The sequence below is a fragment of the Python bivittatus genome, unplaced genomic scaffold (genome assembly GCF_059951505.1).
Source record: "Python bivittatus isolate LINGU-HERP-01145 unplaced genomic scaffold, Pbiv_v1 ctg000480_np1212, whole genome shotgun sequence".
In the NCBI taxonomy this organism is placed as follows: domain Eukaryota; kingdom Metazoa; phylum Chordata; class Lepidosauria; order Squamata; family Pythonidae; genus Python; species Python bivittatus.
The window spans coordinates 26622844-26638449 of NW_028277075.1; the positions used below are offsets into that span (position 1 = coordinate 26622844).

General features: G+C 40.9%; 3 protein-coding genes across 7 annotated transcripts in view; 1 reads left to right on the forward strand and 2 right to left on the reverse strand.

Annotated features, from left to right (window-relative positions):
- SNAP23 (synaptosome associated protein 23) overlaps positions 1 to 15606 on the forward strand; it is a 21715-nt gene continuing 6109 nt past the window's right edge. The window contains exons 1-7 of one of the 5 annotated variants that reach the window (XM_088145525.1): positions 1 to 215; positions 1397 to 1424; positions 5226 to 5321; positions 8370 to 8474; positions 10801 to 10842; positions 11287 to 11335; positions 11620 to 11737. In XM_088145525.1, coding sequence (XP_088001651.1) covers positions 8409 to 8474; positions 10801 to 10842; positions 11287 to 11335; positions 11620 to 11737 — 275 coding nt within the window. In that variant the 5' untranslated portion in view covers positions 1 to 215; positions 1397 to 1424; positions 5226 to 5321; positions 8370 to 8408. Of the gene's footprint in view, positions 306 to 685; positions 707 to 1396; positions 1425 to 5225; positions 5322 to 8369; positions 8475 to 10800; positions 10843 to 11286; positions 11336 to 11619; positions 11738 to 15606 lie in introns of those variants that run through there. The other 4 variants (XM_088145523.1, XM_088145522.1, XM_007435411.3 and 1 more) reach the window with 4 other exon arrangements.
- LOC148214939 (uncharacterized) lies at positions 4713 to 6295 on the reverse strand. The gene is given in 2 exon segments (XM_088145065.1): positions 4713 to 5539; positions 5734 to 6295. Coding segments are annotated over 2 exon segments (1389 nt in total).
- Positions 11741 to 15606, reverse strand: part of LRRC57 (leucine rich repeat containing 57) — a 19784-nt gene continuing 15918 nt past the window's right edge. Inside the window, exon 6 of the mRNA XM_088145521.1 lies at positions 11741 to 12243. Coding sequence (XP_088001647.1) covers positions 12121 to 12243 — 123 coding nt within the window. The 3' untranslated portion in view covers positions 11741 to 12120. The remainder of the gene's footprint in view (positions 12244 to 15606) is intronic.

Here is a 15606-nt window from a genome sequence, read left to right on the forward strand (position 1 = left end):
AGGGAGAAAGCGCTGCAGGAAACTGGCTGGGTGGGGCTCGGCAGAGGAAGGGGCTCCCGAAGACCGGGCGCCAGGTTCGTCCCCTCGGCGGAGAGAGCGGGCGCCCTGCGCCGAAAGGCCCGGGGTGTGGAGCCGAGCCGAGCCGAGCCGAGCCGAGCCGAGCCGAGGGGCGGGCTTGGGCTTGGGCTTGGGCTTTTCGCCCCCGAAGCGCCGCGGTGAGTCTCCGGAGGGAAGGAGCGGCGCGGGAGAGCGAGAGCCGGGCAGGCAGGAGAGGAGGAAGAGGCGAGCGAGCCTGCCCGTCGCAGGCAAGGGATGTCTCCGGGAGGGGGAGGCCGGGTGGAGGCGAGGCGGCGGGCGGCAAGGGCCCCCTTGAGCCGGGCTGGAGCGCCGGACGGACCGAGGCGCGGGAGGCAGAGGCTTCCGGGCCCCCTTTCTGCTCCGTCGGAGGGGCGCGGGGGCAAAGGGGTTAAACGGCGGGCTGGATCCTGGGCGCGGCGGCGGCGGCGGCGGGCGAGCAGTCCCGGAAAGCGGGCGGCGAGGCGTCCTGGGGAAGGAAGGGGCGCGGGAAGCCGCAGAGGGAGAGGGGTCGCGCCGAGGGGAGAGCAGCGCAGCGTGCCTCGGAGCCGGGCGGCGAGGCCGACCTCGGGGGCAGGAGCTGCCGCCCCTCGTCTGTTCTGGGAGCGCCGTGACCGTCCTGCCTTCTCGGGTTAGGCCTCGGCTTGGGCTGGTTGGGTTTCTGAAGGAATGCCGCCAGTTGGCTTCCTCTCCTCCGACTGCGCTGCATTTCTTGTTTGTGGGGATCCTTTTGCTGAACCCTCACTTCGCAGTCCAAAGGAGGGTTGGGATTGGAGAGGGGTTTTATTATTCGTTTTATGGCTTTTCATTGCAGGGCGAGAAGCATAAAACTAGCGTGCTTTTCACAGTAATATTTTTATGTTTGTTACAGCAATAGCCTTCACAACATATTTTAGTAAAAGGTTCACATAGGAGTGGGTATTATCCCTTTGATTCCATTTGTTTCCTTACTACATTTTTTTTAAAAGCCTTAACAAGAGCAACAGGAAGCAGTAGCCGTTTTCACTTTTTTTCTTGTCCATTAAGATAGTGGTACAGATTGGAAGAGAGGAGAACAGACAGAAGAAAGGACTGGAAACAGAATCTGGAAACCCTTTTCAGATTTAACCAGTATTAATATATTTCTTATTTACATCATGGCTGTATTCCTTCACAATGGAGAGTTGTGCAAAATGGGCTTCCCCTTATAAGAAAAAAAATTCCAACTTAGAAAATTCTTTAGGTGTGAGACACTTATTTATACCCTTTGGGGAAGTACAGTTTGGTAATGCAATTGTTTTCTTGTAGCCTTCCTTTCATTCCTTTTCCCTTTCATTTTCAGAATCAAGAAGTTGTTCATATGTTCAGAAGTAAGTATGTTGTAATTTAACAGATTTACATAAGAAGCTCCATCCTAGAAGAAAGCTCATAGGTACTTTGGAAAGTCAGTTGTTTCACTACTGATTTAAGTTTTTGACTGCATCTTGAGTTACAGAGACATATGCTGTATACTCATTGTCATTTTAGTGGCAAAATGGCAGATTATAATATTACATTTTTAAGTATGAAATGAAGGCTATAGGAGTGCATTAAGCCTCTGATAGGCTTAACATACCTGTTCTAATAACCCCCAAGAGACTAAAAAGGCTTCCTTATTCAGTTACATCACTATGTCTTCTTGCAAGTGGATTTCCATTCATGCACTCTTCCTATCTGTAGTTTGGGGGGACAGGAAGCATGGATGCTGAATCAAGTCCATTAGTTAATTCCATCTTATCAATGGACAAATGGAGTCCAATATAAGTCAGTTTTCTACTTTCCTATTTTGAGGATTTGTTTACCTTTGTAGTTTGTATCAGTTTTCAGAAGAACAAATGATTTATGATGAAAATATGCCTTAATATTACATCATTATAAACTGGAATCCCTGAGAAGTGGGAAAAAAATTTCTGAATGGGTATATGGAAAATGAAGTTATCACAATTTTTTTTAAATAAGGACCATGCAGAGCAACTTTTCTTCCTCTTCTGTACTTTCTTCATGAATGAAAGATAGACACTCAGAGTTAATATTTCTCCTCCACATTTCTTTGTGGTGGAATTTGGGAAATATTGTATGGCACACATGTAATGATATATATCTAGCAGCCTCAACTGCTTAAAGCTAAAATACCATTAGTAAACTGCAGAGGTTCCTGTTTTGACTTGTAGAATGGAAGAACGGTTGAAAAAACTCTGCATAAGATATATATTACTTTGTGTTTTTCACACAGTGCTTTGGGGTGAAATGTTACTTCATTTGTTTCTTTTCTTCTCATTTTATTGATTGTGACAAAATGAAGAATCCCAAGAGTAGGTAAAGCAAACAAAAGCATCCTAAGTGTATGTTTGAACACTGTATATACCTCCTAATTACTAGGATGCAGGCAATAGTATGTTGGCTTGCAAGATAGTCTCTAGATTAGAAATCTTAACTTTCATAGAATAGCATGAGAATGTTTGCAGTAAGACTTGCTTTGGTTACACTTGTGGCATATTGAGCCAAATTTGTCAAAATTGACCAGCACTGTCCTTACCGGGAATGTTACATACGGGACACTGACGTAGTCTATACCTTTTTCCTCTTACTAAAAAGTATAATGTGAAAGTCCCAGTTAACCAAACCATGGCCAATATCTACAGGCCTATTTGATAATGATCACAGCATATGGAAGACTGTGATTAGGAATGGAGGAAATATAAAGGTAAAGAAGGTGACTTTGCAAATAAAATGAAAGAAATGTGTGATTGTGGAACTAAGAGAAAAGGGAAGGTTTTAATAGATGTGAGTGAAAGTGGTCTGATACTGTAGAGTGCACTTTGTAAATATACGCAGGGAAGTGTAGGTACACATTTAATTATGAATGAAATGTATGTCTGAAAATATAAGGTGGTGATATCTAAGTAGTTATGGATGTGTATAGAAGTAGGAATCCATAGGTTGGTGATAATTGTATGTTAACGTTCTAGTGAGTGGTGATAATGGAGGAACCAGAAATGTACAAGGGCAACTTGGAGACTTCTTTATCTGAGGTAGCTACATAGATCTAATAGTTCTATCTAGCAAGTCAACACTGCTGTTTTCATTGTTACAGTTGTTCTGCATGTAGATTGTCTTTGCCCTTCTGTGTGTCAATTACACCATCTCTTTTTGTTTACTATTTATATCCTATTTATTTATTTATATGTCAAATTTATATCACCGCCCAACTCACCCACAAGGAGGGACTCTGGGCGGTTCACAACAAAACAATTTAAAATCAGTAAAAACATAAATAATACAAATATAAAATACGATTATTAAATTCAATAAAATCCAAGAGATGGTGAAATTATTTCAGCCTGTGACCAGATAATATCGGTCAAAAGTAAGACTAGGGAAATAGCCAACCCCAAAACTGACGATTCCCATCCCCACCCCATGCGTGATGACAAAACCAGGTCTTCAGTTTTTTTCTGAAGTCTAAAAGGGAGGGGGCCAACCTCACTTCTGGGGGAAGAGTGTTCCAAAGGGCAGGGGCTACTGGAGAGGAGGCTTGCCTCCTGGACCCTGTCAGATGAAATTCTCTTGCAGACGGGATCTGTAGCATGCCCTCTCTGCATGACTGGGTGGGGTGGGTTGATGTAACGGGGATGAGACGGTCCTTCACGTACCCTCGACCCATGCCACGTAGGGGTTTAAAGGTGATAACCAACACCTTGAATTGGACCCGGAAGCAAACTGGCACTCAACGCAGCTCATGGAGCAAAGGTGTTATATGTGCTGATCTTGATGCCCCTAAAGTCCCCCACACGGCTGCATTCTGAACCAGTTGAAGCTTCCGGATACTCTTCAAGGGTAGCCCCATGTAGAGCGCATTACAGTAGTCTATATGGGAGATGACCAGGGCATGAGTGACTGTTCGAAGGGCCTCTTAGTCCAGGAAAGGGCATAACTGGTGGACAACACGAAGTTGCACAAAGGCCCTCCAGGCCACGACTGCCACCACCTCTTCGAGCAGGAGTCATGAGTCCAAGAGGACCCCCAGGTTACGCACTGGGTCTGTCTGGGGCAGTGCAACCCCATCCAGAACCAAAGATGGCAAATTCCTAGGGACCAAGGGGCCATTAATCCACAGCCACTCTGTCTTGCCAGGGTTCAGTTGAAGCCTGTTGTTCCCCATCCAGACCCCCACAGCCTCCAGGCACCTGGAAAGGGCAGCCACAGCATCACTTACTTCCTCCGGGATGGAGATGTATAACTGAGTATCATTGGCATATTGATGATACCTCATCCCATGGAGACGGATGATCTCACCCAGCAGTTTCATGTAGATGTTAAAAAGGAGAGGAGAGAGTACCGAACCCTGCAGCACCCCATAAAGGAGGGGCCACGGGCCCGATTTCTCCTCCCCTATCAACACCGACTGGGACCAGCCCTGGAGGAAGGAGGTGAACCAACGCAAGACTATGCTGCCCACCCCCAACTCCCTGAGTCAGTCCAGAAGGATACCATGGTCGATGGTATCAAAAGCTGCTGAGAGGTCAAGGAGAGCCAGGATGGATGCACCACCTCCATCCCACTCCCGCATCCATAACTGCGACCAGTGCTGTTTCTGTTCCATATCCGGGCCTGAAACCTTACTGAAAGGGGTCCAGATAATCCATATCATCCAGAATCCTCTGGAGCTGCAGTGCCATCACCTTCTCAACTCCCATAAAGGGGAGGTGGGAGACTGGATGAAAATTATCCAGAACAGTAGGGTCCAACGATGGTTTCTTGAGGAGGGGGCGCACCAGCACCTCCTTAAAGGTCGCCGGGAACACCCCCTCTCTCAAGGATGTATTAACCATCTCCAGGACCCAACCACACGTCCCCTCCCTGGCTGCCCTCACCAGCCAGGAGGGACATGGATCTGAAGGGCATGTGGTGGCATTTACAGTCTGGAGGATCCTGTCCACTTCCTCAGGACCAACAGGATCAAACTGGTCCCAGATAACTCGGCAAAGACATTCCCCGGGCATCTCACCAGACCATGCCTCATGCTTGGCGTCCAACTTAGAACAGATGTGAGTGACTTTATCCTCCAGATGCTCAAAAAATTCCTCATCATGGCCCTGTAGATGATTTTCTGAACCCCTTCTCCCCAACAGGGATTGGGTGATTCTAAACAGGGCTGCTGGACGTCATTCTGCAGATGCAATAAGAGCAGAGAAATACCGATGTTTCGCTGCTCTTACCGCCACAAGGTAGGCCTTAACCGCGGCTCTAGCTTGTGTTCGGTCGGGTTCGGTCCTTGTCTTCCACCAGCAGCACTCCAGGCATATCTTAACCCTCTTCAGAACCCTCAGCTCCTTCGTAAACCATGGGGAGCGACGGGCTCGAATGGGCAAGAGAGGCTGCACACGCGCGATCCTGTCCAAGGCCTCGGCCACTGCCCTATTCCAGGCCACAGCCAGAGCCTCCACTGGACCATGCAGCAAGACCTCAGGGATAACCCCCAGCTCCTTCTGAAACCGTAATGGGTCCATCAGTTGCTAGGGGCAGACCTAATAGGTCCTGCCTCCCTGCAGAGGGGGGTGACGTGCGAGAACCTCAAGGCCACCAGGGCATGATCTGACTATGGCAACGGGGAAAGATGTAACTCTCCCCTCAGGTCACATTGCCAGTGCTCTGACAAGAAGACTAAATCCAGTGTGAGTCCACTGTCTTGAGTCGGGTCCCGAATAATCTGAGTCAGGCCCATGGCCGTCATGGTGGCCATGAACTCCCGGGCTGCCTCTGAGTTTCGTCCCAGGGATGGCAGATTGAAGTCCCCCAGAACCATAAGCCTGGGGGACTCCGCCACCCCCGAGATGGCCTCCAGCAGCTCAAGCAGGGAGGTTGCTACACAGCAGGGAAGCTGGTACAGCAGCAACACTCCCAACTGATCATGGGCCCCCAACTTGAAAAATGGGGTCTCACAACTGGTTACTTGTGGAACAGGGCCCCTGAAGGCCACAAGAGATTCTTGGATGATCATAGCCACCCCACCTCCCCTGCCCTGGCATCTTGGTTGGTGCCACACCCGAAACCCGGCCAGGCACATTTCTGACAAAGCTACTCCTCCTTCCAGGCCCAGCCAGGTTTTGGTAATACATGCCAGGTCTGCCCCCTCCTCCATGATCAAATCACATATGAGGGGGGCTTTGTTATTGACTGATCTGGCGTTGTGCAGCAGCATTTGAAACAAGTTTGTTTAATTTGCACTTTCTGCAAATACATCACAGAAATGAAGCAATGTCTATAATAGAGGACAACCCCCCCACCTAAAAAAAAAGAATATTTGGTATATAATGTACTAATGGACTATTTATTATGGACTAAAAATTGAAAGTAATCGAAGAAGTAGAGTTGCAGACTATTAGCTAGGCATTTCATGGGTACGGGGATATTTGTCCATATGTGTACTGGGTGCATTGTTGTCCACCGCTACCAAGGTGGATTACAACTGGGGAAGCTACTCCACCTTAGATTGCCACAACTGCAAAGGCCAGGTCTTTACTGTAGTCTATTTTCTAATCATGTTAGAATAAAAATTAGGGTTTCAATGAAGGTAAGAGACTATTTGTTCCTGGATCTCTTGGAGCTTTAAACATCAAGAACATCAACTTGAGTCTGGGAACAAATTGTCAATCAGAAAGCTAAGATGAGAGATATACAATGTTAATCTGAGTGGCTTCTGGAGACCTCATTTTTTTGGTAACTGCTTTATTCAGTCTTGGTCTAATACTGAATGTACTAGTAAAGATATATTTTAAAGGTCTATCAAGCTATTATTTCTAAGTTTAGGTTTTGTTATATTCTGAATTGAATTTATAGATAAATAAGCATAGGATAACGTTTATTTTCATATATTTAATATAAGAGGCTTATACAAAGTTTTAAATATTAAATTGGGAGATAATGGTTTTTGTAGTGGAGGAATAAATTTAAAATATAATAGGACCTGCAGCTTAAAACTATTCCTGTAATTCTTATGATTCTCTTTATTCTGCATCTTATTTTACAGGTGCATACTGTGTTCTACCTGTTGTGCCTTTAGTCCTTTTTTTGATGCTTCTATTTCTGTTCCTCATATTTAATTTCTATTAACATTTTGCAACAAAATATTGTGAATGCTGTCTCTGAAAATTGCCAGGAAAAGCAAAATTGGAATATTTTTCTTTTCTTTTTCAAATACTAAAATCACTACTGTAGTAAAAAGATCTTTTGAAGCTACTGTTGAATATGTGGGAAATGACCATTTTGTTACCCATGTTGACATCCTGCATCAGAAGTATAAAGAACAATACTTTTCAGCCACTTTTGTTTGGTCCCATCTGCTGCACTTAGAAAATTGCTTCACTAGAAATGTATTTTACTCTAGGGAAGAAAACAATACTTGATATCCAAGTTTTGTTTGATCCCAACAGTTGTGGTTCTTTTACTAATTAATATCTGAAAAGGGTTGGTAGACCCTCAGAAAGCAGTAGTATTGAACAAGTGAGGGAATTGTATGTCTTGGATTATTTAGAAATAGTTTCCATTGTTAAAAAGTTAGAAATTAATTTCTTAGATTAGGTTCAAATCTGGTAAGAAGGAATGGAAGGCTATCTGGGTGAGAAGCAATTGGTAAAAGAAGGGGGTTGGACCAAACTTGATCTCTCCTTATTTCTTAACCTGGCTTGTCATGTAGAAGTGTAACTTTTACTTAAACTGCTATTTTGCAACAAAGATATAGCATAGGCTATTTGGATACAGCTCAAACTGAGTCAAGTTCTACCATTCAAGACTTCAGTGCTCTGGCGATCAGGATGGCCTTCACCCTGCTGGCCTTTTGTAAGGTTCTAAAGTCCTGGGCTTGGGCCTGGGGCCCCGAGTGTGTGCAGGGACCCACTTTTTGGTTGCATTAGTAATTTGGGTTTAATGGTTCTCAGCTACTTTGCATTTTAACTTTTGCAATGCTTGTAATTGTTCTTATTTTATTTTAATTCTGTTCACCACCCAGAGTCACTTGTTGAGATGGGTGGCCATATAAATTGAATGAATGAATGAATAAATAAATAAATGCATGAATTATTTTGTTATGTAATTGTCCTTTTTGTAGAATATTCTAATATTGAAATTTAAAATTTTTCTTTTCTTTGCCAAGAAAGCTGACAGCTGAACTGATTATAAATGTAATAGGACACACCTTACCATTTATTTGTAATGAACTTATACTACTTAAACTTGGTCAGGATTATACCCTTATCACTGATACTTTACTGTTACAGAAGAAATCCTGTTGTGAATAGTCAGACAGTGGAAAATATATGTCAGACATGGCTGAGTTATCACCTGAAGAAATTCAACTGAGAGCCCATCAAGTTACAGATGAGGTAAACATCTCAAATAATACATTGTTTCCAGTAATCTGAGCAGAAAAGCTTTTTAGAGTGCGTGACCACCACTAAAATTAATTGGTTATCCTACAATGCTTTGATAATATTGCATTGAGGGGAAGATTTAAATCATCTAAATTATTTGAACTTAGAAAGCACGGATACTTTTTTTTTTTAGGATTAACAAATTTTCTGAAAGGAGAGAGTCATGCATAGCCCAGTGTGCAAAAAAAAATGGTTTATTTATGCTTCCTGCCCAGGTCTGTCTCTTAAACCCTAAAGAGATTCAGTAAGACAAGACATTAGTAACTGAGGCTGAAATTACGTTTCCAAATGTGGAAGTAGTCATCCCCAGGCTCCAAATCAAACTTAGAAATAAGATAGATTGAAAAAGCATTCTTCTACAGCTGCAAATAATTACAGCTGATTGTATACAATATCACATCCAGTTACTTGATTCTGCCCATCCAGATGACTTCTAGCCATCACAGAAAACTGCTGCAAAGAAAATATCTTTCCATTCTCTTACTCTCTCAGCCTCCCTCCTGCTTGAAATAGGGCAAAGAGCTGGTGTAGATTGGCAGTATTTATACTCTAACAGTCCTCTTGAACTATGGATGAGTAGATGTTACAAGTGAACAGAGTCAGGGTTGGAAAAGGAGAATAAATGTCTCCTTATTTTAAACTTTCTGTACCCAGTCCAGCCTACAGAATAGAATTAGAAAGTGAGTTAAAAATTAGAAATAATTTTATTTCAAAATTAAATAAATAAATAATTATCTCTCGTGCAAAAACACTATCAAAACCCATTCTGGCTTCTTTTCTGCAAGCTCAGCATGCTGCAAGCTAAAGAATTTTTCTCATATAAAACTCAGGATTAACCTGTGGAAACAAATGCTTCTGCTAAGTTCCTTCTTAGCACAGCAACCAATAAGTGTTGAGGGCTTGATTTTCAGTCTGCAGAACTCTGAGGCTGTTAAGGACACGTGCAACTTCTGGCAGGCTGTACATGCTTTTGAAAGGGGGAACATGGGCAGGGAAATATATAGCTTGGGCCACTGAAATTAAATAAAAAGTTTAATGGATTCACACTTATTCTCATCCCTGGGCAATGTGGGAAACCCTGTGAGATAGTTTAGGATGAGATAGAATGACTGGCCCAAAATCACCCAGTGTGCTCTGTAGTCAAATGGGAACTTCAGTCTATACATGTGCACATACCCGTACATGCACCCGTAATACTCAGACACTGTTTTACATATTCGTATACCCAACACCATTTATCATGAACCCTTTTCATTTGTACCCTTGTACCACTAATAGGAACAACAACAGATGGAGGAAGGGTGGATCATAGGCTGAGAGCAAGAAAGAATAAAGGGGGACTAGATTCTGGTCTATTGAGTAGGGGAGGAAAGGTTGATTCTGAGCTGAGGAAGACTGAAATGTGGCCTGAGGGGCAAGGAAGGAGAAAAGATGGGGTGGGAAAGGTTTGAGGATAGAAAAAGGGACGAAGGGGCTGGGCTTGGAAGTGGGAAATTGGGCAAACAACAGGTGAAATAGGGCAGAGAGGAGCATGATGCCTGAATAGAAGCAGAAGAGAAGAACCAAGAAAGAAAAAGTGGAGAAGAGCAAGAACATGGGGAAGAAATGGAGTGCAACAGGGAATAGTGGGGACATCATAAGGGAAGTAAGAAAAAAAAAACTGGGAGAGAACAATAGGTTGGTGTACAGAAAAGAAAAAAGAAAAAAAGATGGAAATATTATAAAAGCCTCACTTTAGTGTTCCTCCCTCCCCAGAGACCGCATTTTAGCCTCACAAGGCCATTCCAGGATTAGCAGGTGGCTTGTTTTGTAAGCACCTTACCTTAGAGAAGGTAAGAGAAAGGCCAAGCGTAAGAGAGGAACTGCCATTGCAACAATTCCATTCCCATCCTCTTCACGCTGCCAGAACAGTCCATCAATGGGCAGTGCCACCAGGCTTGTAAGAAAGCGGTAGAGCCTTGCCAATGACTTGTTTCTGCCTGCTGTCACCATAGCCACAGTAGAGCAAACTTCACTCTTCAATAAGAAAGTTTTTAGATTCCCAGCTGGATGGAGTTGCACAGTCTAAAAGGAGGGTTTCTCTGGAAAATATTGGCTGCATGCTAATGCTGAGTTTTAAAATATCACTAATCAAGACAATACAACTTAAGCAAGCTTTTATGTCAGATACAAGGGTATACTGTAGTGCTTAATTAATTAAAGCAACGTCTAAAATTATGTAACTATTACATATCTTCAAAAATCAGCATGCCTGAAATGTAATCTGTCTTTATTTTAGTCCTTGGAAAGCACAAGGAGGATCCTTGGGATGGCCATTGAGGTAAGGAAGTTAAAAGCTTTTGGGGGGTTGGGGCTGGAATCAGGTGGAGAAGACCAAATGAAATTGAGTGCATTATCTTCATCAGGTATTGCATATGTGGGTGTATTTCTCAGATTTGCTTAGAAAGCTTCCATGATGAAAGAGCAGTAATACTGCAACTTTATACAAAGTGGAAATAATAATTTTATCATAGGATCAACAAATGAAAGCAACAAATTCACCAGGTACTTATACCTGCATTGCAAAATTTAAATGTTGGGATACTTTTTTATTCTACCTGGAAGAAAATTTTACATGGTGGTATAAATGCAAATATATTATGCTAACAAAATTTTATATAATTATTTACTAGTATTTCTGCCGAATAGCCTATAGTAAATTGTGAAAGTCTTTAATTCCACAGTGTAGTCGTTCTGTATTTCTCATTATTTTTTTCCATTATAGTCCCAAGATGCTGGAATCAAAACAATTACAATGCTAGATGAACAAGGCGGTGAGTTGCACATGTGTAAAAAAGAACAATGTGACATCTTTGATCATAAAGTTTAGAATTCTTTATTTCATAATAATATATAATAAAGATACATAATTAATGCAGTCCAGATACAGGGATGGCCATCCTCCACAGGCTTGCAGTGGTTTCCAGAACATTAGCACCTCTTAAACTGCTTTTAAATGCTTTTTAAGAAGCATTTTGAATGCAGGCCTTCCTATATTATGAAGGGTAAGCATTTTACATCATTTAAGGTTTCTAAAGCTTTTTTTTTTTTTTACTAGAAAAATTAAACCACATAGAAGAAGGTATGGATCAAATAAACAAAGACATGAAAGAAGCTGAAAGGAACTTGACAGAGCTTAATAAGTGCTGCGGTCTGTGTGTCTGTCCTTGCAATAGGTCAGTTAAAAGCAGATTGGTAAGATGCTTTTTTCAAGGAAAAATATCCCTCCCATTTAGAACTTCAGTGACTGGAAAATTTAATTAAAGTATTTTTCTCTCTGATGGAAAAAAGATACAGAATTCAAAACATGAGTTGGACATTGTATTACACCATGGTCTGTGTTCATTTGTAGTCCTGAGCCATAAACCATGGTTTACAAACAACAGCAGCTAGGTTCACATAACATGATAAGCAAATTTCAAAGAAATCATGTTTTACCCTAGCATAGTCCCGTCCACTGACTGCTTTCATAGTATTTAATTATCTGCCATTAAGTCAAGTTGACTCTGAGCAACTACATAGATAGAATTTCCTAGGATGATCTGACCCCAACCTGCCCCTACAGGTTTTCCAATGGTGTGTTATTCAAAACTTTATGAGTGCATGCAAGTGTGACTGTTGACTCCTCTCTCCAGATTCTTGGAGCCTGAAAACCTTTGTTGTAGAGGATGGTAGTGTAGACCTGAAAATAAAGATGATGTTATTGTCATTTGAAAAGCCATGAGATTTTGATATTTTCACCCCAAATTTTATAAGATTTCAGACAAGAACGCTGATGTCTTGTGAAATTTCAGCCTTTTAAAAATGTATTTGTTTTTTTAAAAAAAAAATTTTGGAGTCCCATGCCATGATAACCATCAGCTATGGTTGCTGTCTCCTGCTTTTTGTTGCAATTCACAAAAACCTTCTATTCTATGTAGTGGTTCATATGAAGGAAAAAGTTGGGAAATGGTTATTTAGACTGACTTGTCCATAAGCTTAGTCTGTGAATAAAGTAATGCCCAGAATGCTTTAAGTTTCTTTGGGGTATTTGTTTTGGTTTTCTGGTAATAACAAGTAGAAGTTGTGGTGGGTGACATAATAAAGTTTAGACAATGAATGACAGTTGTTTTCAAACTCTGTGAATCAAGGAAGAAAAGCCAGTGGTCATGCACCAGTGGTATGCACTATAAAGCTTAGTTAGATCTGCAAATATACCTGTGGCTTAAATCTGGTAGTGCATGAGGGAAGCTAAATCAATAATACTAGTTTGGATTGCATTTTAAATTACCTATTAAATATTTGGATTAAATATTTGTCAGTATTAATCAGACTTAAAATAACAATTCATGGTAAAGTTGTAGAATTTTTTTCCCCAGTTTGACTGAGTGGGAGCAATACTTGGGTCAGTTTAATAAAGGCTTACAGGGAAAGCGTGATACATTATGTAATAGTATTTTTTTTTCTCCTGTTACTACATTCTTATCCTTCACTCTGAAAAGTATGAGGCTTTTGTGATACTTTAAATTTTTGTACACTGGAGAAGTAATTATGTGGAATTTTCAATATGCTTGATAACAAAATAGTATCTAAGGCAAGCAGAAGAAGAAGAATAGGATGGATCTGAAGTGGATGAAGTAATTAAATCAAATTCTTTGGTTCCTAGAGCTAAATTATATGACTTTCTGCTAGTATAGCACAGCATTATTACAAATTGTGAATATAGTATTCACAGTATTTTTTCTTCCTCATTTGTGTTAAAGCTGCCTTTTTCTTATTATAGACATACTCTCAGCTGTACTTTGAAATAGTTTGTCAGCTAACAAATAGTTATCTGTTCGCTTGTCTTACTATTCACTCTTTTTTCATTCTCTCCTAATTACCCCACTTTTGCTTCTTAATAAAATGAAGATTTAACATCAGAGGTTGGATCCACTTAACTGGTCAAAATGGAATTTAGGAAAATCCCAATGTTAAGAAGCAGTTTGTACTGCTAACCAGCTGCCCGAAGGTGATGTTCTAACAAGATGCATGTCTGCATGTGCATGTTTTCTTAACATGCAAGCAATCTTGTGATGGTCCATAGTTGTGCTGTATTTGTGCCATGTTGCTTGTAGTTTATATTTAGTTATTTATTCTGATTTGATTAATCTGAAATAATAGTTACAATGTTTAGGATGCAACTAGTGGTTGATATACAATTTAAGTCTATTAGGATTTTTTTTTCAGGACAATAATAGCTTATATAAAGATTTAAAAACATTGGAGGAATAAACTGAAATGTTATGATAACGCTCACACATTGTTTTAACTGTGATCCACCATATAGGGAAAAATATTTTGTCTAGCCGTGTCCAGCACGCAACTGTTTTGTAAGAATGCCTGTATGGCAGCCTCAGGATTCCAAGTCTGTTTCCCAGTTTAAAAATATTGGAGACTACTGTGTTGGGTTCACACAGTAGGCCAAGCCCAAAACCTAATAAAAATGAAATATTATAGTGTAATGCAGCATAAAACAATAGATATAAGGTTTATCTTGGTCATATGAATGTTGGAATAGAAAAATGTGTTTTGTATTTATTTCTCCATTTTTGTCACCATTCTAATAATGATTATTTGATACATGATTTGGTGAAATCACTACCATATAATTTTCTCATTTTTTTTGTTTGTGCCTTTGAGTCATTTTTTTTACTCGTGGCAACTGCCTAGACAAGCCCCTGCAGTTTTCTTGGCAAGGTTTTTCAGAAGTGGTTTGCCGTTGCCTCCTTCCTAGGGCTGAGAGAGAGTGGCCCAAGGTCACCCAGCCGGCTTTCATGCCTAAGGCGGGACTAGAACTCACAGTCTCCCAGTTTCTAGCCTGGTGCCTTAACCACTACGTCAAACTGGCTCTCTGATTTTCTCCACACAATGCATTAAATAAAAGGTGTCCCATAAATATAATGCTAAGTGATACATACATATATTTTTCTTCCATGCACTCGATTTTATAATGAGCTATAAATCAGCTAGCTGTCCTTAGTATAGAAGCTACTTACAACTGAGTTGTAAGGAATGAGCTAACATAGTTTAACAGATAAATATGGAATGTGAATTTCATAAAAGTAAATTCAACACCAATCCAAAAAGACTTACGCCTATTAAAAAGGATTTCCCTTCACTCTTACTTGCATTCCATGTGTGTGCCTCAAATCTGATACAGACTTGCCTTCCAGAGTAGGTTTAGAAGGACCGCATCATCAGGAGGAGGGCAAGTAGAATATTATGTATTGATAGATGCTAACTTTGTCAGCAGATAGCTTTAGTTCACTAATGTATGGGAAATGCCTCTAAGGCTTAAATCATTTTAGATATTATTTCAGTTATAAATATAAAAAAATACAGTGCCTTTGATTTACCTGGAAATCAAAGCTGACCTCTTGTGGTTTTCTGTTGAATACCAAATATGTGTTCTTACGACATGCTATAACATGTTTGGTACTAACTATGGGTAAGTCAGTTATCTACCTGTTATTTCAGCACCAGTGACACTGCAAATCATACTAGTCATAAATTGCTGATTAACATTTATGTTGACTGGTATCCTGGCCTCCTAGTCAGTTGATATTTCTTGGTGTTTTAAGTACATTTCTGTAAAAATGTTTTTAAAAATCCATGGTAGGCCAATCAGGGTTGGAATTACCAGAGACTTGGGTAGGTGGGGGAAGCTCTACCTCCTCCAACTTTGCTTCAACCCACACAGGAGATAGTTAAAAAAAAAAAAAAAGACGAAAGCAGCAGAGACCAGAGGATGGGAACAGGATTAAGTATAGATCAACCCCCTTTCCAATTTTGGTTGATACACTCAACTGTCGTTCAAAGGAATAAACCAGTGATGAGCTTTGATCACAAATTATAGTAAAAATACTTCTTCTGAACCAAATTTAACATGTGGTCCAGAATCAGACATTCCATTGACCTAATATACGTTTGGATATTATATGAACTAGGTCATATTTTGTGGTAAACCTAGGTTTGTTTACTAATGTCATATGAAACAATAATTGACATTCTCTAGTATTATTTC